The sequence below is a fragment of the Mobula birostris genome, chromosome 13 (genome assembly GCF_030028105.1).
Source record: "Mobula birostris isolate sMobBir1 chromosome 13, sMobBir1.hap1, whole genome shotgun sequence".
In the NCBI taxonomy this organism is placed as follows: Eukaryota; Metazoa; Chordata; class Chondrichthyes; order Myliobatiformes; family Myliobatidae; genus Mobula; species Mobula birostris.
In genome coordinates, this window is record NC_092382.1 from 15,033,991 (window position 1) to 15,060,725 (window position 26,735).

The 26,735-nt window shown below is 44.4% G+C and overlaps 1 protein-coding gene and 1 pseudogene across 5 annotated transcripts in view; both read right to left on the minus strand.

Moving 5' to 3' along the window:
* LOC140207820 (uncharacterized) overlaps positions 1–26,735 on the minus strand; it is a 433,432-nt pseudogene that overhangs the window by 279,601 nt on the left and 127,096 nt on the right.
* Positions 21,104–26,735, minus strand: part of LOC140208438 (uncharacterized) — a 32,012-nt gene continuing 26,380 nt past the window's right edge. For 4 of the 5 annotated variants that reach the window (XM_072277120.1, XM_072277115.1, XM_072277117.1 and 1 more), the window contains one exon: positions 21,104–23,588. In XM_072277120.1, coding sequence (XP_072133221.1) covers positions 21,810–23,186 — 1,377 coding nt within the window. In that variant the 5' untranslated portion in view covers positions 23,187–23,588 and the 3' untranslated portion in view covers positions 21,104–21,809. Of the gene's footprint in view, positions 23,589–23,680; positions 23,908–26,735 lie in introns of those variants that run through there. The other variant, XM_072277118.1, reaches the window with a different exon arrangement.

Genomic DNA, 26,735 nt, shown 5'->3' on the forward strand with positions numbered 1-26,735 from the left:
ATCTACCTGAGGAACGGTTGGAGGCTGAAATACGGCGGCGTTTAATTAGCTGTAGAAATATAATGGGCTGATAAGGCTGCATTCCCTGGCCTGTGGGTTACGAGCACCAAAATCAGCACGTTTCTGTCCAGTGTAAATACCGGCATGATATTTTCGATAATGTATAGATTCAACTCCGTAAACAGATGTCTTCATCTCCTGCTTATCATAAAATAGCTGTGTGCTTGGGATTATCTCCACAGTGCCCTGCTAGTAATTCATGTAATACCGCCAACAATGGCCACACACCAAATAAATTTAAATTAGAAACCATTATCACCACACACATACACACACACACACACACACACACACACACACACACACACACACACACACAACTCACAATTAGAAACATACACACACACATACACATTTTCTCCATCTCTCTCTGGAACACACAACTTCCTCAGTCTCTCATATATATCCTCCATCTATCTTTCTCTCTAACTCTCTCTCTCTCTCTCTCTCTCCCCCTCTCCCTCTCCCTCTGTCGATCTCTCCCCAGTTATTCGCCGATGGCCCTGCTCATGCCTTTATATCCCGTCACTGAACGCGTTAAACAATATATTTCACGGTTGGGTCTGCATATCATTCAAGGGACAGAACAAAAACCCGAAGTGACATTGAAACAGTCGCAGGTCCATGTTACAGAAACAGGAGATATTCACAGCAGAATGAGAGATAAAAAAGAGCAATAAGTTGGAAGAACATGGAGTAATAGCTCAGTCTGCTGGCGAGAAAAGGATTCATGATGCAATAGGTTTTAAGCAGATAATGAGGAGAGGATTGACATGAAATTCACGTAAATCACGGATTAGTGAGACAGAACGACAGCAGTGCAGAGACAATCAACAAACGGGAGACATTCAGTCGGATAATACGAGAGTGTGTTTTCAGTCTCTACCTGCTTGTCGCAGGTATAGTGCGGTTCATACAGAACCCACCGGTCTCAGCGCACTGTGAGAGTGTGGGGTTCATTCTGTAGAAATCAGACCCTGTTACTGACTGAGAGGGAGTGGTTCGGTAGTTGTCACTCTCTGGTTCAGTTGGAGTGTATGCATTTCATTCTGTAAATACCAGTCTCTGTTATAGTGTGAGAGTGTGGGTTTCATTCTGTATCTGTCAGTCTCTGCTACAGTGTGAGAGTGTGGGTTTCATTCTGTATCTGTCAGTCTCTGTTACAGTGTGAGGGTGTGGGTTTCATTCTGTATCTGTCAGTCTCTGTTACAGTGTGAGAGTGTGGGTTTCATTCTGTATCTGTCAGTCTCTGCTACAGTGTGAGAGTGTGGGGTTCATTCTGTATCTGCCAGTCTCTGCTACAATGTGAGAGAGTGGGTTTCATTCTGTTTCTGTCAGTCTCTACTCAAGCATTAAGTGAGTCGTCTCAATCCTGTACCTGTGAACCTCTGGTTCAGTCTGAGCGTGTGTATTTTTATCTCCATTTCCCGCTTCTCCTCAAATCTAGTAAATACTCTTAAAATAGATTTTGTATTCCGTGAGCTATTTTTAAAAGAAGAGTCTTCTGCAGATGGTTTGTAAGACAATGAGACCATAAAATATAAGAGCAGAAGCAGGCCATTCGGCCCATCGAGTCTGTTCCGCCATTCAATCATGAGCTGATCCAATTATTCCAATCATTCCAGCTCCCCTGCTTTCACTCCATATCCTTTGTGCTCTGGCTAATCAAGAACCTATCTATTTCTGCCTTAAATACACCCAATGACTTGGCCTCCACAGCAAATCGACAGATTTACCACGCTCTGACTAAGATAGTTTCTCCTCATCTCAGTTCTCAAAGTACGTCCTTCAATCTTGAAGTGGTGCCCTGTTGTCCCAGAATCCCCTATCATGGGAAATAACTTTTCGGTATCTCATCTGTTTAGACATTTTTAACATTCGTAATGTTTCTATGAGATTCCCCTTTCATTCTCCTGAACTCCAGGGAATACAGCCCAAGATCTGCCAGACCTTTCTCATAGGGTAACCCTTTTATTCCTGGAATTATTCTCGTGAATATTCTCTGAACCCTCTCCAATGTTAGTATATCTTTACCAAAATAAGGAGCCCAAAAACTGCACGCAATACTCCAAGTGTGTTCTCACGTGTGATTTATAGATCCTCAAGATCGCATCTCAACATCACACCTGCTTTTTTTATTCTATCCCTCTAGAAATTAGCGCCAGCATTGCATTCGCCTTCTTCATAACCGACTCAACCTGGAGGTTATCCTTTAGGATATCTTGCACAAGGGCTCTCAAGTCCCTTTGCATCTCTGCATTTTGAATTCTCTCCCCATCTAAATAACAGCCTGCCCGTTTATTTCCTCCACCAGAGTGCATGAGCATGCACTTTCTATCATTGTATTTCATTTGCCACTTCTTTGCCCATCCCCCTAAACTATCTAAGTCTCTCTACAGGCTCTCTGTTTTCACAACACTACCCGCTCCTCCACCTATATTTGTATTATCCGCAAATTTATCCACAAATCCATTAATACCGTAGTCCAAATTATTGACAGACATCGCAAAAAGCAGCGGTCCCAGCACCGACCCCTGCGGAACTCCACTGGTAACCGGCAGCCAGCCAGAATAGGATCCTTTTACTCCCACTCTCTCTTTTCTTGCGACCAGCCAATGCTACACCCACGCTGGTAGTTTCCCCTGTAATATCATAGGGTCTTATCTTGCTAAGCAGCCTTATGTGCAGCATCTTGTCAAAGGCCTTCTGAAATTCCAAGTGCACCTCGTCTACTGCATCTCCTTTGTCTACCGTGCTTGTAATTTCCTGAGAGATTTGCAGTAGGTTTGTCAGGCAGGATTTGCCTTTCAGGAAGCCATGTTGGTTTTGGCCTATCTTACCATGTGCCTTCAGGTACTCAGTAATCTCATTCCTAACAATCGATTCCAACAACTTCCCAATCGCTGATGTCAGGTTAAAAGGTCCATAGTTTCTATATGTTAAAATGGTGAGATGGACCGTGCATTATGAATGATGACGTTTTACGGAGCAGCACATTCTGCGTAACAGAGTCATAAGGCAAACAGACTGTTCGGCCCGACTGCATTCTGCACGTTATTCGTTGCTCAACCTCATCGAGCCAATTGAGCAGCGCCTGATCCGTAAATTTCTATGGCTTGACAAAACAAATCCTCAGATGTTGAATTAAAACAAATAAAATAAATTAATTAAATTAATTAAATAAATAAGTGCGTAACTATTTTCATGATTTAATCGAAATAAATCTCAGAATCAGCGCGTTTCATGTTCCAGCAGCATTTATATGAATACATTTCTCTCAGCAATTCTAAGTTGCTCCCTTCACCGTGTATCTCTGCACTCTTATGTTTGCCGGGTCTGTTATCCGTTCCACTGTGTGCACCAGAGTTTGAGTTTATTCGAGCGACGTCCCACTTAAATAATATAATATTCATTTCGATTTTCTTGTGACAGCTTCAGGCTGGTCTGCAATATGTCTTGTATATTTTTCATGGAGTGTGATGGGACGGTGCGGAAGGAGCTGCACTCTGTGTCCGACTCCGGGAGAGTGTGTGATGGGACAGTGTCGAGGGAGCTTCACTGTTTTCGGACATCCGTGATATACTGTATTTAATGAAGCAGCTAATGCTGTCGAGCCCCTGTCATCTATCGCGATTGCATTACTGCGCTGGACCTATGCCGGATCCTCGGAGATATTGTCGCCCGAGATTTTGACACTTCTCTCCGCGTCCACTGCTGAGCCATCAAGGAGGGTTGCTGTTTCCTGCCGGATTCCTCTTCCGGAATGCTGTCATCAGTCCCGCAGTCATTCTGATGTTGTTGTGCGGGGTGTGCGTTTCCGCAGCAATTAAGTGGCCGGACCGGTCTTGGACGGTTCGCTGATAATCTCTAAAATGCTGATGGGTTTACTTTCCGTGTTAACCGGGGAGCTGCAAAGGGATAGGGAACATATATGGAGTGAAGAATGGGGATATGCGTAATGGGGCATGACTGTGGAAAATAGAAAAAAATGAAAAATAGAAAACCCACCGCACAATACAGGCCCTTCGGCCCACAATGCTGTGATATTACCCAGGGTTACCTATAGCTCTCTATTATTCTAAGCACGATGAACCCACCCAGGAGTCCCTTAAAATGGTTTGGAATAAATTTACATTTGAAATCGCTGCAAGTAGATATCCGTTAACCCGTGAGGACCTCAGCGCAGTGTATGATTCCACGTAGGTCATGCATGTGAAATGTTAACTTTGCTGGAGGGGTTTGGGTCCGGGTTAACGTTATGAAAATTTATGTTATGGACCGTATTTACTCTGTACGATTATTTGCTTCGCTTGGTTAGAATTCCTGTCACGTAACACTCAGTATGTTTGTGCAGATCTATCAGTCCGAGGACTTGAGGTAATTGTGGACGCTTCAATATATTCGATACAATATCGTCAGGTTCTTGTTGTTCTCATCTGTTTGAAGGGGGTCATCTTGTTCTGCTACTTTAGGAAGAATTCCCTCATTCATTGTTTTGTACGGGTCAGGGCGATCCACTATTTGAACTCATCTGGAAATTTTGAGCTGAGTTATTCCTGGTTTTCTCTAGGGACAGAAGGCTGAATTATGTGGAGGTTTCGGGAGATTATACATAGAAGCTATTTTTGGCATTGCATGGTTCTTATATTCTTATATTCTCTATCATTCAGATATATTTCAGAGACAATTTATCTGCATTCGGCACTGTGTTACTGCAAAGTGTTTTCTCGGAGAGAAATGTCAACATTCAATTTATTTTCAATGGTTTGTCCGTTTAATATTTCATCTAATAATCCCGATTTATAAAGCTGCGATTTTAAATTTCAGATAGTTTGCTGACATAATTCTTTCTACTGTTTGATGAGTTACCAGGCTGCGTCTCATGCTGAGAAGAATTGTGGTTCAGCGTTGCTATATTATCACCACCGCGCCATCATTGTGAGCAAATTCATCACTTTTTAGGAGTTTAAAATGGCACCTGATCGGCTGTTTACTTGTGTCATACCCTTGAGTGGTTTGTTCTTGAGAGGGGATTATCTTTTTTGTTTATTTGGTATATTTGCCGGTTTTAAGATTGTATCGGACATTGTATACGGAGAGAAAATAATGACTGTCATTACACTGTTCAACTAGACTCTGCATCCAGTATGCTCAAGCGGCTTTGTGCGCGGTGTTACATGCACAATGGGGCAAGGCACAGAGATACTGTGTTTATTTGGAGAATGGCCTGCCTGACGTGTTAGAATTTTGAATGTTTGAGTTGTATTCTGAGTCTCGTACATTGTTTGACTTCAATTCACATCGAAGTATATTCTGTATATTACGGTACCAGGGTCACGGTTTATTAGGGGGAGATCACTAATAATGCTGTGATGTGTGATTTTCATGTCCTCTTTGGCCCGAACAGTTGTACAACTTCAACTAACGTGTTCTATCTGAGCCTTGTTTTATTTGTTTCATGTACCGTCAACTTTTATTACTGTCGTGGTCAATGCCAGACTGCAATATAGATGTTTTATCGGCAATTTCTTTGCCGGGTGCAATGCTGATTCGCATTTGATCTTGTCTCCATCAGTTTGCATTCAGATCTAATGATCCCGACCTGTGGCTCAGTAATTCTGAATTTCACTGGTTTTCTCATTTTCACAACTATTTGTATGTATTTAATTGCGACTTCAGAAGCTGAATTCTCTGAATACGGTGCATTGGCCTTCATCAATCGTGGGACTCGGTTTAAGAGCCAAGAGGCAATGTTGCAGCTGTATAGGATCCTGGTCAAACGCCACTTGGAGTACTGTGCTCAATTCTGGTCGCTCACTACAGGAAGGACGTGGAAACCATAGAAAGGGTGCAGAGGAGATTTACAAGGATGTTGCCTGGATTGGGGAGAATAGGTTGTCTGAACTCGTCCTTTTCTCCTTGGAGCGACGGAGGATGAGAGATGACGTAATAGAGGTGTACAAGATAATGAGAGCAACTGATTGTGTGGATAGTCAAAGGCTATTCCCCAATTCTGAAATGGCTAGCAGCAGAGGGCATAGTTTTAAGGTGTTCGGAAGTAGGTACAGAGGTAAGTATTTTACTCAGAGAGTGATGAGTGCGTGGAATGGGCTGCTGGCGGTGGTGGAGGAGGAAACGATAGGATCTTTTAAGAGACTCCTGGGTGACTACATGGAGCTTAGAAAAATAGAGGGCTCTGGGTAGTTCTAAGGTAGGGACATGTTCGGCACAGCTTTGTGGGCCGAAGGGCCTGCATTGTTTTGTATGTTTTCTATGTTTTTTTTTCGAAAGATAAAATATGACCGGTTCTGTATTATTTTGGGGTACACCACCGGTGTGAGGTCTTGTATTACGACAGGGTGCTTTGTCGTTCGGATAAATTCCATCACTTTGGGAGCAGAAAACCAGACGGGATATATTATCTTTATTTTTGTGCTGAAATTTATTCCTGCCACAATTTCTTCCTTTCACATTTCCCCCGACAAGTTAATCTCCGGAATAACATGCAGTGAGAAGTATTTGTGAATGATTCTCTCATCCGTGCATCTCCAAACATTTCAAATTATCAAAAAAAAACATATATCTTAATATTTTAAACATGTGAAATTCTGCACATGATGGAATCCAAAACAACGCACAAAATGCTGGAGGAACTCCGCAGGTCAGGCAGCATCTCTGGACATAAATAAACAAGTGACGTTTATTCCATCATCTACCCGAGACCTTTTTTCAGGTCTGACAAGTAAGCGGGGAGACGCCGGAACAAATGGCGTGGGGAGGGAAAAGGTGAGAGATGAAGCAAAGTGGGTTTGAAAGATAAAGCGTTGGAGCAGAAGGAAACTGGTACGAGCGGATAAAGGAGCACTGGGAAAACGGAGCAGGACGGGGACGACGGGTGAGGTGATGGGCGGGTGAGAATTAACATGAGGCCAGAGCGGTGAATAGAAGTAGAGGGAAGTAGGAAGAATTTTTTTTTAACCGACATTCATGACATCAGGTTGTCTCTCCTACGTCTTGAGTACATCCTCACCGTGGCACAAGGATAAGCCATGGACCGAAAATATCGGGTCGGGATTGGGAAACAGAATTCAAATGTTTGGACACCGGAAGGCTTCGCTTTTCACGGCTGGAGCGCTGGTGCTCGACGAAATGAAGCCCAGATCATCACGGGGTTCGCCAATGCGGAAAAGGCCGCAACAGGTCAGGTGAAGTGTTACCTCACCTTGAAGAATTGTCCGGGGGACCGGAATAGGAGGAGGTGAACGGCAGGTGTAGTAGGCTGGCCCTGTCAGGGAAAAGGACCGTGAGGGAGATCAGTCGTGAGGGACGGATGACAAAGGGAATCACGGAGGGAGCGATCCCTCCCGAAAGCGGAGTGATGGGGATTGGAGGTAGTGATACGTTTCTTTGAGGTATCCCTTTAAAAATAGGTCCGCCTATCCGCGCTCACCTAATCTTCCCGTCGCCTTAACAGTGACAGAATTCCTCTTGTGCTTACATACTACCCAATGTCACCTCGCATTCAACATATTCTACACTGCAATTTCCACCATCCTACGAAGAAACTTGGTAGGAGGGAGGAGAAGATGGCAGCGCGACGCAGCGCACACAGCTCTCTGGTGAAATGAAATCGTATCTGTTAAATAGGGGCCGTGGACAATTCTGATTTGATGAAGACAGACGTGAGAAGCAGAGGAACATCTGGAGACATTTTTGAAATGCCTGGTTTCGCTGCCGTTGTTACTGTACGATCGAGAATCTCCGGAGGGAAGGCCCCCAGATCCCCGGCTTTGCCTGATGTTGGCGACAGAAGCTGAGGTCGAAGCGTTCGGATAGAGATGGTATCGGTACTCGGTGTCGGAGGGCTGATCAGAGCTCGAAGTTTTCGGACGACTCAGAGTCGGAATGTGGTCGGGCATGGTAGGGAGAGTTTTCTTCCTTCTCCCGTCTGCGTGAGATGTGGGACATTCGAGAGACTTTGAATTTTTTTACTGTGCCGTAGCCTGTTCTTCATCAAGTTATGGTATAGTTGCACTGTTGTAACTATACGTTATAATTATGTGGTTTTTGTCAGTTTTTCAGTCTTGGTCTGTCCTGTGTTTCTGTGATATCACACCGGAGCAATATTGTATCATTTCTTAATGCATGCATTACTAAATAACAATAAAAGAGGACTGCGTGTCCTCATAATCTAATCTGATCTAAACTTATGTTTGCCTCTCCCCCACCCCGAACTCTCCGCCTGCCACACGATTCAGGGGAAACGCTTTTTAATTCAGTCTGGGAAGCCTCCAACCTAATGGCGTGAATACCGGGTCTCCTACTGGTAACAATGCTCTCTCTCCGCTCTTGTTCCATTCTCCATACTGGCCTCTTCTCACTTGTCTATCACCCCCCTCGTGGTCCCCTCCTCCTTCTCTTTCTCCTGTGGAGCATTCTTCTCTCCCATCCGATTCCTTCCTCTCCAGTCCTTTAGCTTTCTTGTCCGGCTGGCTTCACCTATCACCTTCTTGCTATTCTCCTCCCCCTCTACCAGCTTTTCTGTTCTGCCGTCTTCACCCTTCCTTTCCAATTCTCAAGAAGGGCCTTGGACAGAACGCCAACTGTTTCTTTTTTTTCTCTTCCATAGATGCTGTCTAATCTGCTGAGTTCCTCCAGCATTGGACAACATTCTGACCTCCTTCTTGAAAGTATAAGAGACGGATGCTCGTCAGATGGACCCTCAGTTTCGAATCCGTTTCCAAATGAGAGTGACAGGAGAATTCAGCACCTGCTTCAGCTGCTGCCTGAACTTAGTCTGGCTGACGGCGTAAAGAGCGGTGTTTGTGCAGCAGCTCAGCAGTTGCAGCATGTAGCACAGTTCATTGAAAAATGAAGGTATCGTCAACCAATATGGGACGTCCACTGCATGAAGCATCCTGTTCCAGATAGCCATCACCCCATACAACGCCCATAACAGGATGAAATTTCCCGAGACGATCAGCAGTAAAACGAGGGACTTTCTGCGGCTCTGCATCTCCGGGTCTCTGGAACTCTGACCACGGCTGGGAGCCCGGAGTCTGCCGCGGGCTCTACTGGCCAGTAAAACGTGTGTGATGGTGAAAGCATTGAGCAGAATAACAACGAGGAATGGGATCACAGTCGAAAGGACAGAACGAGCGACATCGATTACAGCCCAGGATAATGACCTCAGTAATTCCCATCCCTGCATGCAAGGCCACCGTATGTTAGAGGAAGTATATATATCTTGGACCATGAAGAACCAGGAAATGTTCTTTAGACAACTCAGTGCAGTCACTGTGCTCAGAACCACAGCCGCCGTTCTCCCAGTGCAATACTTAGCGTTTAGATCCTGGAAGCAAATGGCCACAAATCGATCAAAGGTGAAGGCGACGGTGAACCAAACAGAGCAATCTGTGGCGGCGTGCAAAAGGAAGACGTGGGTTCTGCACACGCGCACGTAATACAAGAACGAAAAGTCATCCGGAAAAGCCTTCGGAATTTTCATCAATATAACGTCGAGGAAAACGACCGCCAGGTCAGCGGCTGACATAGCCAGCAGATAGCAGGTGACAGTTTTAGAGAGTCCGCACTTTCCCCGTGATAGTATGACAATCGTCACCACGTTCACTGTGAAAAGGACAAATATTTTACATCAAACTTTGTAAAATGTACTAAGAACAAAATCAAAAACTTGCACGCTGCAGAGGTAGAGGAATTTATCGCTGATTGGAGACAGTTTTTGGGTCAGTCAGGGATTAATATTCAATAAGAATGCTAATTCGCGAAAATGACATTATCCACTGGACAGAAGACGCTTTGAAATCCGATATCTGAGTGAGGACAAAAATGAGCGGATGTCGTTTGCATAATTTCTCTCCCCAGATAAAATATACAATCTGAGAGAAGCAGCAGAGATTAAGTTCAGCCATGAGCCAAACTCAGTCGAACAATTCGAGCTGATATTTGCCGCGGTTCAATGCAGTATCACCGATCTCCGTACATCACTGTAGCACACCGCCGAAGTCAATAATGCGAAGGTTGTCCTTGTTGATCGAATACTGTGGCTGCATGCAACATGGAACTGGGGTCAATAAAATCCATAACATTTCAGCTGGACACGGTTCGGGTTAATGCCGTATCCTTTGTATCTTTTTCTGCTTTTGGTCCTGCGTTATCAGATCAGGCCTTTCACCAGAAGGCACGGATCTGATCAGTATGTTATAATTAACTGACTCCTCGGTCCCTTTGAAAGGGCAGTGTTTCGGATGCATAGAAAAGCTGAGAACAGAAGAGTACTGCAGTCTGATGTTTCAGGTGGGAGTGATGCAGACAAACACCCAGATGTAGTTGCTGCTGAAACTGCAGGACAGTCATTCAACGCCTTGGTGTCGCGATTAGACTAGAGGTGGAGTATATTTGTAAGTAATGGAGATTGTTAGAAAGCTTTCATCCCCAATGAACACACGGGTACACAATGAGAGTGTGAGAAGGCTGCAGGGGATTGAAACTGGCGGCACGAACAAACGCAAGAATATTTAGATCAACACAAAGTGCAAAATAAAATAGTCAGGTAGGGGTCCGGTGGAGAGGGTAAGGCAATGTGAGCAACAGTAACTTTGGTACGGGCAGAACAACGTGCATTGAACGCATTACTAATGGCTGGGATGGTGTATTTTAATTTCCGCAAAGCCACCGGATTAACGCAAGAAGCTGATTTGACGTCATTACTGAACTAACAAACACGCATTTTAAGGAGGAGGGGTACAGATTACATAAAAATTTCACATACTGAATAGATGGTCTTGAAGTTTTCACTACATTTAAGCCTATTGATTTTCCATCCCACCGATTGTCGTCTTCTACTCAGTTGCACATCCGACCGTGATCTCGCAAACTCTCTCACTGACCCCTCCCCCGTCCCCCTCACCCCCGCACTGACAGAGCTGGAATTTCTCCGCTATTTTACTCCTTTCGCTGTCATGAATCTATATATACTGATCTTACTGATTTGCTCCACAGATACTGTTTATTCGGATAGAAAATGTTCACCTGTCTGGCAAAGGAGCAGATGCCATGTGCTGTGTGCTGGTTTAACTCTGTCAGAGTTTGGAGCCCGTGTTTTAGACTAACAAACTATAGAAATGCAGAAGCGAATATTTTTTTCCCCTCACGACTCACTATTTGGTCCGCGCTGAACGTATTGCGTGCCAAACAATAAACCGGCCTTTAGTGAGAAAGTCAAACATGTTCCGAGTGTGCGGGACGAGCAGAGTCTGAAGTGCTGCACAAAAATTGGTCAGAGCTCAGAGGGGGCTACAGAGAGTAGCTGAAACTTCTCACTCTGAAGCCAGGAATTGACTCGGGAATCATGGGTTCATCATGCCCGGCGACAGAGAGAATCAGAATCTTCGAATCTCCGCAGGAGAATCTGATCTGTGGGGCTTACTTTAAATTCTGAGTAATGGAGAGGACAGAGGCTTGCACTGTGCTCAGAGTCAAAAACAAACAGGAGGATGAAGACGTCCATTGCAGCTGTGTGTGATATTTATGGAAGGTTAGTGCAGCGGGCAGGGACAGAGTTTGGAATCGGCGCGAAGGTGAGTTTACATTCTCGATAAGTAAATAGCAACACAAGAACAGAGAATGGCGCGTATCTTTGAAAATCTGCCGTCTACGCTATATACTGGGGCAACTCAGCAAGGCTCGTTGACAACTTCCTAACCTACGACTGCGATCATCTGGAATTTCAGGAGCAGCACAGCATGGGGATTCCGCTGCCTGGACTTTTCCCTCTAAGATACGCCATTCTAACACGGAAAATAATATCGCAATTCCCTCACAGTCTCTGAGTCAGGACCCTGGTACTGTCTCCCGAACAGACATGCGGGATACCCAGTCCTCAAGTACATCAGCTGTTCCACAAGACAACTGACACACCCGTTCTCAAAGACAGGTCGGGATGGAGAATACAATGCCGGGTCAGCTTGAGAAATTCACCGCTCTTGAGCAAATAAAACAGATATTTAATGTAAAAATTTGACAGCATCCCTAACTGTCGGAAAAGACAATAAGTCGTCAGTCTGACACGGGCGTTTTCAACATTTACCGAATATAAATGCGGAGTTACGAATATATATCAAGCAAACAAAAAGGACAGTGTGTATTTGTGGGTAACATGGGGAGGAGTGGACGTGACATGCGTGTTGTTTGCGATAATAAGACCATGGTACAGCTACCGCTCGAAATAGTTTCTACATGAGACTTCGACTTACCAGGGACGGCAACGACAGCAAGAATTGGGTAGTAAATCGGCGCAAAGTCCCGGAGCGCAATTTGGATCCGCTGTGATAATGTAAGGTCAGTTGAATGAGTTTTGAAGTAAGCATCCGCATTGAAACGTTCTGATCCATTGGTGTAACTTTCCACTGAACCGAACCCAGATTCCGACCCATTCTTGAACTGTCCCGCTCTACTCTCCAGGATCGGTGTGTCGGAACTCCGATTCCCAGGTCTGTTGAACAATGTCATTACCGGAGGCGTTGCTCGTACTGACAATCATTGTAGGCGACCCCTATTTGTACTAAAGAAGCACAAACCGATGACGCAATCAGACCCCGTGGATGTTCACTTAATTAATCCCAAAGCATGAACAGGTGCAGTTAACCCCTGCATAGACAGTGAAATAAAGCGGCAGGGATAGAATGGATGGAACTGTATGTAAGGAGCAGGGTTTAAAGCCGGATGTCATTGGCATCCAGTAGAGAAAACTATCACCGGGACTGATACACCGAACATTTTCTCCAGACGGCTGGAGCATCAGATAGTTAGTGTTTGTTGTTGTTGTTGTTTGTTTGTTTGACCTACACAGTCTGAAGTCGGCCTGTATAAACCCTCGCTGATAAACTTTCTAAGGCTCAAGGACGGGATCAAAACCTCAACTATCCCAACGTACAAACCGATACAAAGCCACAGCTTATAAAAAGATAAATGCTGGAAGCAACAAGGTGCTTGTAAAATCTCGATGTAGAAACATGATAGAGCAGAGGGCGGACCGTGCTGCTCACTGAGAATATTGCGTTCTCCGGTTTTAATTTATCTTGTACACTCGGCATCTATACTCCCACCACGTTCGCTTTTCATAAATTAGGATATCATTTAATTACTCATTTTAAATCACTGAGCGAGGGACAAGTAACAATGTCCTATCAATTACTTTGCACCGTCAGTAGCTTCTGATTACAGTATGTCAGGAGCGGGATTTAAGCGCAGATGTCATGAGCATGCGGTAGAGAGAACTATCACAGGGACTGATACTTCGAACATTTTGTCCTGACGGCATAGAGAGTTCAGCTGCTGCCTGAACTTAGTCTGGCTGAATGGCCAACTCCTGCTGTTTCTCACTTGATGTTTCAGTGTTCCTGTCCAGTGAGGCCGGAGGAATGTGAATAGAAATGAGTGTTTATAAACATGGAGGGATTTAATTGAAACCTGCAGATTTCCAGTTTGGGTCTGAATTGTGTGTTGGACCGGGATGGGAATTGAGCCTGTGACTCTGTGACCTGGGGCTGGAGGGTAAGGGACAGGGAAGATCTGGAGGGAAAAAGTAAAAGTAGATCTGGTGTAAATATGGAATAATGTTGGAAATGTAGCGGATGGGTTGGGCAGCGTGTGAGGGGCGAGGAGCAGAGTCACCGGTTCAGATGGGAGACCCTCCACCCGTCACGTGATCCCATGTCCTGTTCACGCTTTTCCACAGACCTGCATCATCTGTAGTTCACTGCTCTACGTGTACGTGTAGCTTCATCTTTCGCCCATTCAGACAAGTCAGTGAGATCCGGATCTGTCACGTCCTCTCGTTGGGGGTGGACAATGGTTTATTCTGCAATATTTTCAGCATGTTTCCATATTACCACATAACAATTACAGCACAGAAACAGGCCATCTCGGCCCTTCTAGTCCGTGCCGAATGCTTACTCTCTCCAAGTCCCAGACCTCAGACCATAACCACTGGGCTGAGGCCTGGGACTAGGCCTCATTCCACTGTTTTTACCTGCTGAAGGGCAGCCAATGTTTCTGGCTGTATGACCCATTTATGTGAGAATTTAGCCTTTTGTATTTATCTGAGCTTTTCATAAGTTTAGTTATACTTTAGTACAGTTTCGTTAAGCTTCACTCCAGAATTTCCAAAGCAATAACCCATTCAGTCAAATAGTTCCACACAATTAAAATAGTTTATTACATTTTTTAATTTTGTACTACTTATATAATTTAACTATTTAATATGTATGTTCTTATTTTAAATCACAATGGTTAAAATCTATTGTTATGAATTAGGTTCCATTGCTGCCGCAGAGACAACAAATTACATGACATCTACCGCTGCTATTAAACCTGATTCTGATAATTGGTCTGGGAGACACATCACCGGTCACCTGATCCCAGTTACCGCAGATCGTAATGGGAGATTGAAGCCTTTTCTATTTCTTCGTGTTCCTCAGTTCAGTTAAGTTTCCTTCTGTGGTTCCAAAGCAGAAGCTCAGTCTGTCTAATATTTCCACACAATTAAAATGGGGAATTTGCTTATTCTTATCACGTACTGAGCTACAGTGAAAATCTTGCCTGACGTACCATCCACACAGATCAATACATTACAACAGTACATTGAGCTGATATACGACAAAACAATAACTGTAACAAAGCATTATGGCTGCAGAGAAAGTGCAGTGCAGATAGACATATGGGGCAGGGTCACATCGAGTTACATTGTGAGTTTGAGTCCATTTTATTGGACTGGAGACCATTCATTTGGCTTATAACCACAGACAGGAAGCTGTCCATGAGCCTGGTGGTACGCACTTTAAGGATTTTGTATCTCTTCCCCGATGGGAGATTGGGTTTGCAGCAATAATGTCCAAAGTTGTGGGCATCTTTGAGTACACGGCCTGCTTTCCCGAGGCAGGGCAAGTGTAGGAAGAGTCCATAGAGGGGAGGCTTGTTTCTATGATGTTTCCAGATGAGACCAAAGTTCTCTGCATTTCCTTGCAGTCATAGGCAGAGCTTTAGCCATGCAAAGGCGTGAAGTATCGACAAGAAGCTCAGAGACCTCGGCCTTCTCCCTGCCTTGTGTAGCTGGATCCTGGACTTCCTGTCAGATGGCCGGCAGGTGGTAAGAGTGGGCTCCCTCACCTCTGTCTCTCTGACTTTCAGCACACATGCCCCACAGGGTTGTCTCCTTGGCCCCCTCCTTTACTCTCTGTGCACCCATGACTTGTGTCGCCACCCACAGCACCAATCTGTTCATTAAATTTGCTGATGACATTACATTGATTGGCCTAATCCTAAATAATAACTTTCAATCGATCAAATGCTTCCTGACAAGGCTTGGTCCAAACAAACTTTTCACCCTTCTTCAGGAGATTAGTCAGAGGAAGAGCGATATCAGCAAAGTTTTTATAGAATTTACGATAATATCCAACCATTCCCAGAAACCTTCCAAGAGCCTTCTTACCAGTCTGTCACAAAAACTGTGGGTCAACTGTCTACGAAAAATAACAAGATGGCTTGAGTGGCAAAAATAGATTGTGGTGCTTTTATTTACAAAGATAGTGGAGAAACAAAAACTTGGATGTCCACATGAAAACAAGAAATTTTTTAAAAAATGCAATATATATATACAGCTTGCAGTTGTCACCTGTCTGGTTAACAGCCACCCTCAAATTAAACAAAAAAAGAACCCAAAGCGCTAAGCTGATCCCCCTAGACAAACCAAAAGCTAATTAACTCAATTATCTTCCATTTCACGCAATCTGAAACTCTACCACCAGTTCTCACAATAAACACATGGACTTCATCACAGGATTCACCATTTCCCGGTTAAATAAGTTGTATAAACCCCAAAACTTTACCACAAGATGAGTAATTAGGTAACATAACCCTTGTCCCAGGTAAAGATGGTATCCTCCACCATCGGCACACCTGTGCAGGTTGCTGCTGCCTCTATATAAGACAGCTCTATGCAGCAGCTCTGTTTCAGACCCAGTGACTGTGGAGGAGAGAAACGTCAGATTATCATGACACTTCGGCAAAACACTTACTGGAAAGATGAATATGAATAAATTCACCTGAGATAATAAAACTGTGACATAGTGTGTTTCTTTTTTTCATACCTATTACTGCTGGGGATGAGTGTAAAATTGTGACTGTTGATTTATTGTGACGTGTGCACTCACCACAATAACAGAGGGAATAATGTGCGTGGATGACCCTTTGGGTGTTTTACCGAGTGTGCCATGAGACGTCTGTAATCAGTGACGGGCCTTCGTCACACAGTCGGAACAGGAACTTCAGAAATGGCCTGGATTTTGCCTGCACAGGAGCCAACTTGCCTTGACCTACAACACAGCCAAGACAGATCACAGTGGCATGGCCAAATTCACTCTCAGCTAAGTCAGCTGTAAGGTTGGCCCTGGAAAGCCTGTCAAACAGCTCTTCTACTACACAGATATGCTCTTCCCAAGTGTCACTCCCTGTGACTAAGTCATCAATATAGGCATCTGTGTGTCCTAACCCTTGAATTACAGGATCAATCATTCTCTGGAACGTTCCTGGAGCATATTTCATTCCAAATGGCAAAACATTGTATTCATACAACCCAGAAGGTGTCACAAATGCAGAAATTTCTCTACCTCAGTCCATCAATGGAACACACCAATACCCTTTCAACAGATCAATCTTTGTAAGAAATTACCTTTTCCAACCTTATCGATGCAATCATCCACCCTAGGGATAGGATAGGCATCTGTTTTTATTACTGCATTTACCTTCCTATAATCAGTGCAAAATCTAACACTACCATCAAGTTTGGGCACAATAACGCAGGGTGAGCTCCAATCTGATGTTGAAGGCCTAATAATACCATTTTCAGCATATATTCAATTTCCTGCTCAGCCAATTTACACCTTTCTACATTCATGCGATATGGGTGTTGTTTAATCGGTTTGGCTTGACCAATATCTATGTCATGTACTGCGACCGTGGTTTACTTGGGAGCATCAGGAAATAAATCTTTAAAATTCAGAATTAATTCCTTCAGCTGTTGTTGTTGCTTTGGCTGCAGATGAGCCAACTTGTTGTCAATGTTTTCGAGAACAACCGAGTTCATTAGCCTAACCAGGACCATGTTTGGCTTGTGAAAAGTCTCCGACGAGTCAATTGTTTCATTCTCAGGGTTGCCAGATTGATATGTTTGACAACATTCACTGATGGTGCCTGCTTGTCAGAATAAGGCTTTATCATATTGATGTGTACTACCTGTGTTAGTTTACATCGGTCGTGTGTTTTAATAACATAACTCACATCATTAATTTGAGAGACTATTTCATACAGTCCATTGAATTTCGCCTGAAGTGGATTTGTCAACATTGGAGATAAGGCAAGCACATTATCCCTCACCTTGTATTTTCTTTTGTTTTGGTCCACTTATCAAACCAACACTTCATTTTGTTTTGAGAAATCTTCAAGTTTTGTCTTGCCAGATGACAGGCTTGGTATAGTTTATTTTTGAACTTCAAAACATAGTCTAACAAGTTAACATGTACATCCCCATCAATCCACTGTTCCTTTAAAAAGGTCAAAGGTCCCCTCACGCTATGACCAAATACAAGTTCAAATGGACTAAAGCCCAGTGACTCCTGTACCAACTCTCTTAAGCCTGATTTATACTTGTGCGTAAAGTGTACGCCATAGGCATCACGTACCCTACACCGTACCCACGCTGTAGGCACCACGTACCCTACGCTGTACCCTCGCTGTACCCTACGCTGTTGGGTGACGTGCACCTCCTCTAAAAGGTAACTCACGCATTGCGGCGACGCAGACCGCAACAACTGTGATTGGTCCGCTTGGTAGCATCGCATTTCCGGTTGCTTTTCTCTGCCATGTCTGTACACTGATGCGAAATAAATGGTTGGAGACAATGAACCAAATCGTCAAATCTACCTGCCGACATGGGAAAATATTTGAAATGCATTTCCTCGTCCATGTCTCTCACGAAGAAGCTCAACAGTGTCAGAGAAACCCCACCGCCAACTTGCGTTTTGGTGGTGAAGTGCATAGCGATGCAGACACAACTACGCATGCTCGCTACGGCGTAGGGCTACGCAAAAATTAAATCGGGCCTACGGTGTAGGATATGGCATATCCCGAATGCACAAGTATAAATCAGCCTTTAGCATGAACAAAAGCAAATGTATTCCTTCATCCCAGTCTTTTCCATTTTCAACACAGTATGCCTTAATCATTGTTTTGACAGTAGAATTAAATCCTTCTAAAACCCCTTGTGATTCTGGATGGTACGCAGACAATGTAATTTGTTTAGCTCCCAGTTCATAAACTACCTGCTGGAATAATCCAGATGCAAAATTACTTCCTTGATCAGACTGGATTTCTTAAGGCAAACCAAATAAAGTAAAAAATTTATTAGAGCCTTCGCCAGTTTTAGCTTTAATATTTCTGAGAAGTATTGCCTCTGAGAGTCTGGATGCAGTACACATAATAGTTAGCAAATACTGATGGACAGCATTAGTCTTTGGCAATGGGACAACACAATCCATTATAACTTTGGAACAGGGTTCTCTGAATGCAGGCATAGGCTGGAGTGGGGTCACTGGGGTAACCTGATTAGGTTTACCCACAACTTGACAAGTGTGACAGGTTCTGCAAAAGGTCACAACACCTTTCCTCAAATTAGGCCAGTAAAATTCCTTTATAATCCTGTTTACAGTTTTATTCACTCCATAATGGCCACCTAAGGGCATACTGTGGGCCAAAGTTAAAATTTCAGTCCTATGAACTTTAGGAACTACAATTTGGTGAACAATTGTCCATTCCTCACTCGCAGGTATAGCAGGTGGCCTCCACTTCCTCATTAACACTCCATCCTTGAGATAATACCCTACTGACATTTTCTTAATCTCATCATCTGAGAAAGATGTTTTTTATAAAGCTTCAATCTCAGGGTCTCGGTTCTGTTCTGCTATAAAATTCTTCCTAGACAGGAATAAATCTTTCTCATCAGACTTACTACCTGAATCCTGTTGAAACAATGAAGGCTGAAAGGTCCCTGACAAGTCATCATAACCTGAATCCTGGTCAACCTAATTTTGGCTATCATGGGTATCAGAATCATGCTGCACAGAACCGTCTGCATTGGCAGACTTTTTAGCCATACTTGGAGTTACTGCGATAAATGTTAAAATCCATCTGTGGGTCATCAGTGGTTGGTTTAGTTGTCAACTGCACTGCAGAAACAACTTTACCATCTGCCAGGTCATTCCCTGACAGCAAAGTAACATCTTCCACTGGTAAACTGGAGCATAATCCAATCCTAACAGGTCCCGAAACCAACCCTGACTGTAAAGTTACCTTGTGCAATGGCACAGAAACAATGCTGCCCCCAATGCCTTTAATAAGATTTACCTCACCAGTGTCAGTCTCATCACCGAACTAATATAAGTGACTAAGAAGCCCCAGTATCTTGAAGAATTTTCACTGGTACCGGTGTTGACCCTTCCATTACTAATACAAACCCATCTGACATAAAATGATCGAATCCCTTCTTAACTCAGTCAGACCTCTCAGTCCTTAACTGAGCCTCAGCAGAATGTTCAGAACCCTGTGGGTTTATAGGTGCTTCAACATACTGATCACAGGCATGTGGGACTGTCTCCTTTTCCTTTTTCTTCTTCAGGACAGAACAATTCGTCATCATCTGACCAGCTTTCTTACAATAGTAACAAGTAAGACCAGAATATTTCTCCTTCAACCACTTCCCTTCATCCTCACTCTTGTTACGAGTCCCAGCTTTAATTTCTGGTTTACCCTGGTTATCCTTACTATTCTTTTGGAAGCTCTTATTCTGGGTAAACTTAACGTGATGAGTTAAAAGAAACTCATCTGCTAATCTAGCAGACTCCTGCAAAGTGGCAGCGTCCTTTTCATCTCAATCTAAATCAAGGATGCACCTTTTGAATTCTTCAATTGAAACCAACTCTTTCAAGCTGTTAAAATCACCACTTAACATTTTTATATGTGCACCAGCGGTCAAAGCGCACAAACTTCTCATTAGCAAATTCCATATAAATCTGGTTCACAGATTTCTTCAAATTTCTAAACTTTTGCCTGTATGCTTCTGGGACCAACTCATAAGCTTTGAGCACAGCCTGTTTCACTATGTCATAATCAGCTGCTTCAACAACTGTCAAAGCAGAATAGGCTTGCTGAGCCTTCCCCTTAATTACACTTTGTAAGAGAATGGGCCAACCCTCTTTTGGCCACTTTAAGCTCAGAGCAACCTTCTCAAAATGCTGGAAGTATTTATCAACCTCTGCCTCGTCAAATGGGGGTACCAATTTAACTTCCTGACTGGCCTCAAACTTATCACCAGAGTCTAACGCTAGACCCCTTTGCTGCAATTGCTCTATCTTTTTCAGTTTGAATATCCTCTACCTTTCTGCTTCCTCCGTTTATCTGCCTCCCTAGCCTCAATCAGCATCTGCCTGTCCACAGCCTCCGCCTGTCCACAGCCGCCATCTTTATTTTTTCTAATTTGTATGGGAGCTCAAGCTCACTAGGTTTACTTTCAGGAAACACCAACAACTCCTCCACTTTAAACACACCCTCAGATACATAATACTCAGCTATTATCCTCTGCATCTGTGACCTCCTCATTGTCAATTTCATCTTAGCAAGTTTTAACCTTCCAGCAATACTCAATAACTCAATCCTTCTGGCATCCTCTAATGCCTCAGAGGTTGGCGCTTCCAGACATCTATCAACATGCATTGCTTCTGATTTCCTACACACAAATAAATCAAAAGGGATTTCACCAATGAAGTCGAGAAGTAATCTATATGCCCCCAAATCTGTTCATATCCAGGACGCAGGCCCCAATTTTTTTACGAACCGTAATGCTTTAGAAATGAACCAGCAGCAATATACTACACCTGGAGTCTGGTTTTGATGTTAAAACCACTATCTTTATTAGTATCTGCTTATAATATAGTAACTTAAGCAAGATAAACAATAGTTAACAGAGGTATGTGTACATATGTGTGTAAATATAACTCCCAGCCTACTGAGCTCAGGGGAAACAAGGCTTGGAGTCTTGAGACGGTAAAGTATGAAAGTTCAGTTCAACCACAGAATAGGTGATGAGAGAGAGATATTTGTAATCCAGGGTAAATGTCGAGAGAAGGCAATTATGTCGAATTCCACAGTATCCATGGTGGTAAAACGAGAGAACAGTCACTGTAGAATTTATCCATCATTGTTCCAAATCCACATACGAATTATCACCAAAAGTAACTTGTCACAAGGGGTATCATCTTCAAGTGAATTACCACACCACACCCAGGCAAGGGTTAACACATAAGTGGTCTTCACAGGATACCCCAAATCAGATCCACTCCAATGGATCAAACGAGGTGACAACCACACATTCGATGTCCCACCCTTGTGGGCATAGGAAAGTTCTAAACAGTGACCCATGGCCACTAGTTCCCTTGTTTCGATCCTTGCATTTTTCCTCCTTCATCTCCACCTGACTCTGAGTGACTGTGTCCTCGGTTAAAACTAAACAAGCTGTGAGCAATGTAAACGAGATGCAAGTCAGACTGATTCGCCTTAATCTCTCTCCCTCTTAGAATGACAGCCCACAGCAAATGAAACCTAGGGATTCATAACAACGGTCACTCCCCATTGTGAACTGACTGGTGTGCCAGTAGTTGGGATGACTGAGTGAATCCCTTCCCACATTCTTTGCAGGTGAATAGCTTCTCCCCCGTGTGAACTCGCTGATGACTCTGTAGGGTGAATGATCGAGTGAATTTCTTCCCACATTCTGAGCAGGTAAACGGCTTCTCCCCGGTGTGAACTCGCTGATGTACCAGTAGGGCTGAAGAGTGAGTGAATCTCTTCCCACATTCTGAGCAGGTGAATGGCTTCTCTCCAGTGTGAACTCGCTGATGACTCTGTAGGTTGGATGACTGAGTGAATCCCTTCCCACAGACTGAACAGGTGAACGGCTTCTCCCCAGTGTGAACTCGCTGATGACTCTGTAGATCGGATGACCGAGTGAATCTCTTCCCACAGACTGAGCAGGTGAATGGCTTCTCCCCAGTCTGATCTCGTTGATGACTCTGTAGGTCGGATAACCGAGTGAATCCCTTCCCACAGACTGAGCAGGTGAATGGCTTCTCCCCAGTGTGAACTCGCTGATGACTCTGTAGGTTGGATAACTGAGTAAATCTCTTCTCACATTCTGAGCAGGTGAATGGCTTCTCCCCAGTGTGAACTCGCTGATGACTCTGTAGGTGGGATGACTCAGAGAATCTCTTCCCACATTCTGAGCAGGTGAACGGCTTCTCCCCAGTGTGAACTCGCTGATGACTTTGTAGGTGGGTTGACCGACTGAATCTCTTCGGACAAACTGAGCAGGTGAATGGCTTCTCCCCAGTGTGAACTCGCTGATGTACCAGTAGGCTGGAAGAGTGAGTGAATCTCTTCCCGCAGACTGAGCAGGTGAACGGCTTATCCCCAGTGTGAACTCGCTGATGACTCTGTAGGTTGGATAACTGAACGAATCCCTTCCCACATTCTGAGCAGGTGAACAGCTTCTCTCCGGTGTGAAGTCGCTGATGATTCTGTAGGTGGGATGACTGAGTGAATCCCTTCCCACATTCTGAGCAGGTGAACGGCTTCTCTCCAGTGTGAACTCGCTGATGACTCTGTAAGTGGGATGACCGAGTGAATCTCTTCCCACAGACTGAGCAGGTGAACGGCTTATTCCCAGTGTGAACTCGCTGATGACTCTGTAGGTGGGACGACTGAGTGAATCTCTTCCCACATTCTGAGCAGGTGAATGGCTTCTCCCCAGTGTGAACTAGCTGATGACTCTGTAGGTGGGACGACTGAGTGAATCCCTTCCCACATTCTGAGCAGGTGAACGGCTTCTCCCCAGTGTGAACTCGCTGATGATTCTGTAGGTGGGATAACCGAGTGAATCTCTTCCCACATTCTGAGCAGCTGAATGGCTTCTCCCCAGTGTGAACTCGCTGGTGAGCCATTAGGTTAGATGACTCACTGAATCCTTTCCCAGAAATTCAGCAGATGACCAACCTCTACCCAGTGTGAACTGACTGGTGTGTCCGCAGGTGGGAAGACCGACTGTATCCTTTCTCACACAAAGAACAGATGAATGGCCTTGTCCAGTGTGAACTTGCTGATGTACCTTCAATTGAGATAACCGAGTGAATCCATTCCCATTGTCTGAGTAGGAGAACGGCCTTTCTCCTGTGTAAGATGACGGGTGTGTCAGTTGGTCAGATGACCGAGAGAATCCCTCCCCACAGTCTGAACAGGAAGGATGGTCGATCCCTTGCTCCACTTCTTAGGTATCTAGACAGAGTCAGCAAAACTGGTGTGCCGTGTTTGAGATTGCTGGAAGCAAATTCCTCCTCGTTTTTAACCTGTAAAAAGATTTACAAAATCCATCAATGGGTGTAGGACAACATTTCAGGTGAGATTACTTGAGTTGCCAAGGTGTGATCTGGTATCATACTGTTACAGTGAGGTTCAACCCAAGTTGGACAGAGAAATCATCTTCTGACTGGTATCTGGAATGGCCATCAATTCCCTGATGCTCTTCCTGTCTCTATAAGAATGGGACATTTCTGCCGTCTCCAATCTGTGACTTGGCTCAGTTTGATTCTCTCCATTGGCGTTATTCCCTGTTCCTGCTGAGCAGCATGGGTGCCTGGCCCCACAGTAACTGAAACACTCTCACGCAAATAGTCTTTCTTGACATGCATTTGGGATTTTCTTTTATGTATTATTAACTTAAAGTGCCACAGTTTTAACACCATATAAAAAATTCCTGCTGAGATGAATGGTTGGTCTGCACAGCTGTTAAAAGGACTTGGAATGAATTTTTGTATTATTTCAGGTTCTTGTCACAGTCATAGAAAATTACAACACAGAAACAGGCCCTTTGGGCCATCTAGTTTGTGCTGAACTATTTAAACTGCCCAGTCCCATACCCCTACCATCCAGGTACCTATGCAAACCTCTTAAATGTTGAAATTGAGCTCACATTCAGCACTTGTGCTGGCTGCTCATTCCACACCCGGATGACCGTCTGTGTGAAGAAATTTCCCCTCATGTTCCCCTTAATGTTTCACCTTTCACCCTTAACCCATGGCCTCCAGTTGTAGTCCCACACCATCTCAGTGGTAAAAGCCAGCTTGCATTTACCCTATCTATAACCCTCATAATTGTCATATACTCCATCAAATCTCCACTCAATCTTCTACGTTCCAAGGAATAAAGTCCTGACCGTTTAATCTTTCCCTATAACCCAAGTCCTTCAGACCTGGCAACATCTTTGTGAATTTTCTCTCAACTCTTTCAACCTCTTTTACATCTTCCTGTAGGTTGCTGACCAAAACTGCACACAATTCTCCAAATTAGGCCTTACCATCGTCTTGTACAATGTCAACAAAACATCCATCTCCTGTACTCAGTACTTTGGTTCATGAAGGCCAATTTGCCAAAATCTTTCTTTCTGTCCCTATCTAACTGTGACACCACTTTCAGTGAATTATAGACCTGTATTCCCAGATCCCTTCCTTCTACAGCACTCCTCAGTGCCTGACCATTCCCTGTGTAAGACCAAAATGCAACACCTCACACTTGTCTCCATTAAATTCCATTTTGCATTTCTTCACCCATTTTTCCATCTGGTCCAGATCGCACTGCAAGCCATGATAGTCTTCCTTGCTGTCCACTACACCCCATTCTTGGTGCCATCGACAAATTTGCTGATCCAGCTAACCGTGTTAACATTCAGATTACTGATATAGGTGACAAACAACAACAGATCCAGCTCTAATCCCTGTGGCACACCACTAGTTACAGGCCTCCGGTCACAGAGGCAACCATCTGCTGCCACACACTGGCTTCTCCCAAAGACAGTGACTCATCCAAATTACTATCTCATCTTGAATGCTGAGTGACTAAACCTCCGTGACCAACCTCCCATATGAGACTTTGTCAAGTGCCTTGTTAAAGTCCATGTAGACAACATCCACTGCCTTGCCTTCATCCACTTTCCTGATAACTTCCTCGAGAGACTCTAGAAGATTGGTTAGACATAACCTACCATGCACAAAGCCATACTGTCTATCCTTAATCAGTCCACATCGATCCAAATACTTGTACATCCGTCTCCAATAACTTTCTCACTACTGACGTCGGGCTCACCAATGTATAATTTCTAGTTTATTTTTAGAGCCTTTCTTGAACAGCGGAACAACATTGGCTGTCCTCCAATCCTCCAGTGCCTCACCAGTCTCTAAGGATCATTTAAATATCTGTGCTTGAGCCCCGACAATTTCTGCACTTGTCTTCTGCAGAGTCCCTGGGAACAACTTGTCAGGCCCTGGGGATTGATCCACGCTAATTTGCCCTAAGACAGCAAACACCTCCACCTCTGTAATCTGTGCAGGGTCCAGGAAGTTGATGCTGCTTTGCCTCATTTCTATAGACTCTGTGTCCATCTCCTGAGTAAATACAGATGCAGAAAAGATCTCCCCCATCTGTTTTGTCTCCTCATATGGATTACCATTCTGATCTTCCACAGGATTAATTTTTTCCCTTGCAATCTTTTTCCTCTGAACATATCTGCAGAATCCATGAGAATTCTCCTTCACCTTGTCTGCAGGGGCAATCTCATGCCTTCTTTTATTTCTTTCATAAGTGTTCACTTGAATTTCCTGTACTTCATAAGTACCCCAACTGTTCCTGTCTTCCTGTACCTGGTGTGCACCTCCTTGTTTTTATTGATTTGGGCGAGGAAAGCCAAAGGAGTGATAGAGCTGTATGGTGGGAGGTGGGGTAAGAGGGGTTAGACTAAAGTTGAAGGGGGAATGGGAACCTGTGGAAAGCGGCCAGTGAGTGAGTGTGCCAGTGAAGGAGTGGAGCTTTGAGGCTTTGACTCGAGAGATTCTGGCAGTTTTGGGCAGTTGGGCTGTGCAGTCAAGTCAATCAAGATTTAAATTGATCAGCAGAAAGCCGTTGATTAGACAGTCAAGATTTGAATAGCTCAGACTCAGCAGAAAGCAGCTGATTGGGCAGTTGAGGACAGATGACCAAGTATTTTGAAAAGCTTAACCAGATAAATAGACGGGTAGCTCAAGCAAAGCGGACAGTGAGTGAGTGGGCCAGTGAAGGAGTGGAGCTTTGAGGCTTTGACTCGAGTGGCTTCGACGAGAAGAGGCGGAGGACCAGCTTGCTCGCAGTTAGTCTTTTCAATGTCTCCTGAGATGGTGATGTGCCTCCCATGTGAGATCTGGCAGTCTTGGGGAAACGCCCCTCTCCCGGAGAGTCACATCTGCCAGAAGTGCATATGGCTGAGTGATCTGGAAGACCGTGTAAGGAATCTGGAGCAACAGCTGGATGACGCTCGACACGTAGGAGAGACTGAGGCAGTCATAGATGAGAGCTACATGGAAGTAGTCACACCTAGGCTGTCAGAAGCAGGTCGTTGGGTGACAGTCAGAGGGGGGAAAGCGAAGGTGAGCAGACAGGTAGTGCAGAGCACCCCTGTAGCCATTCCC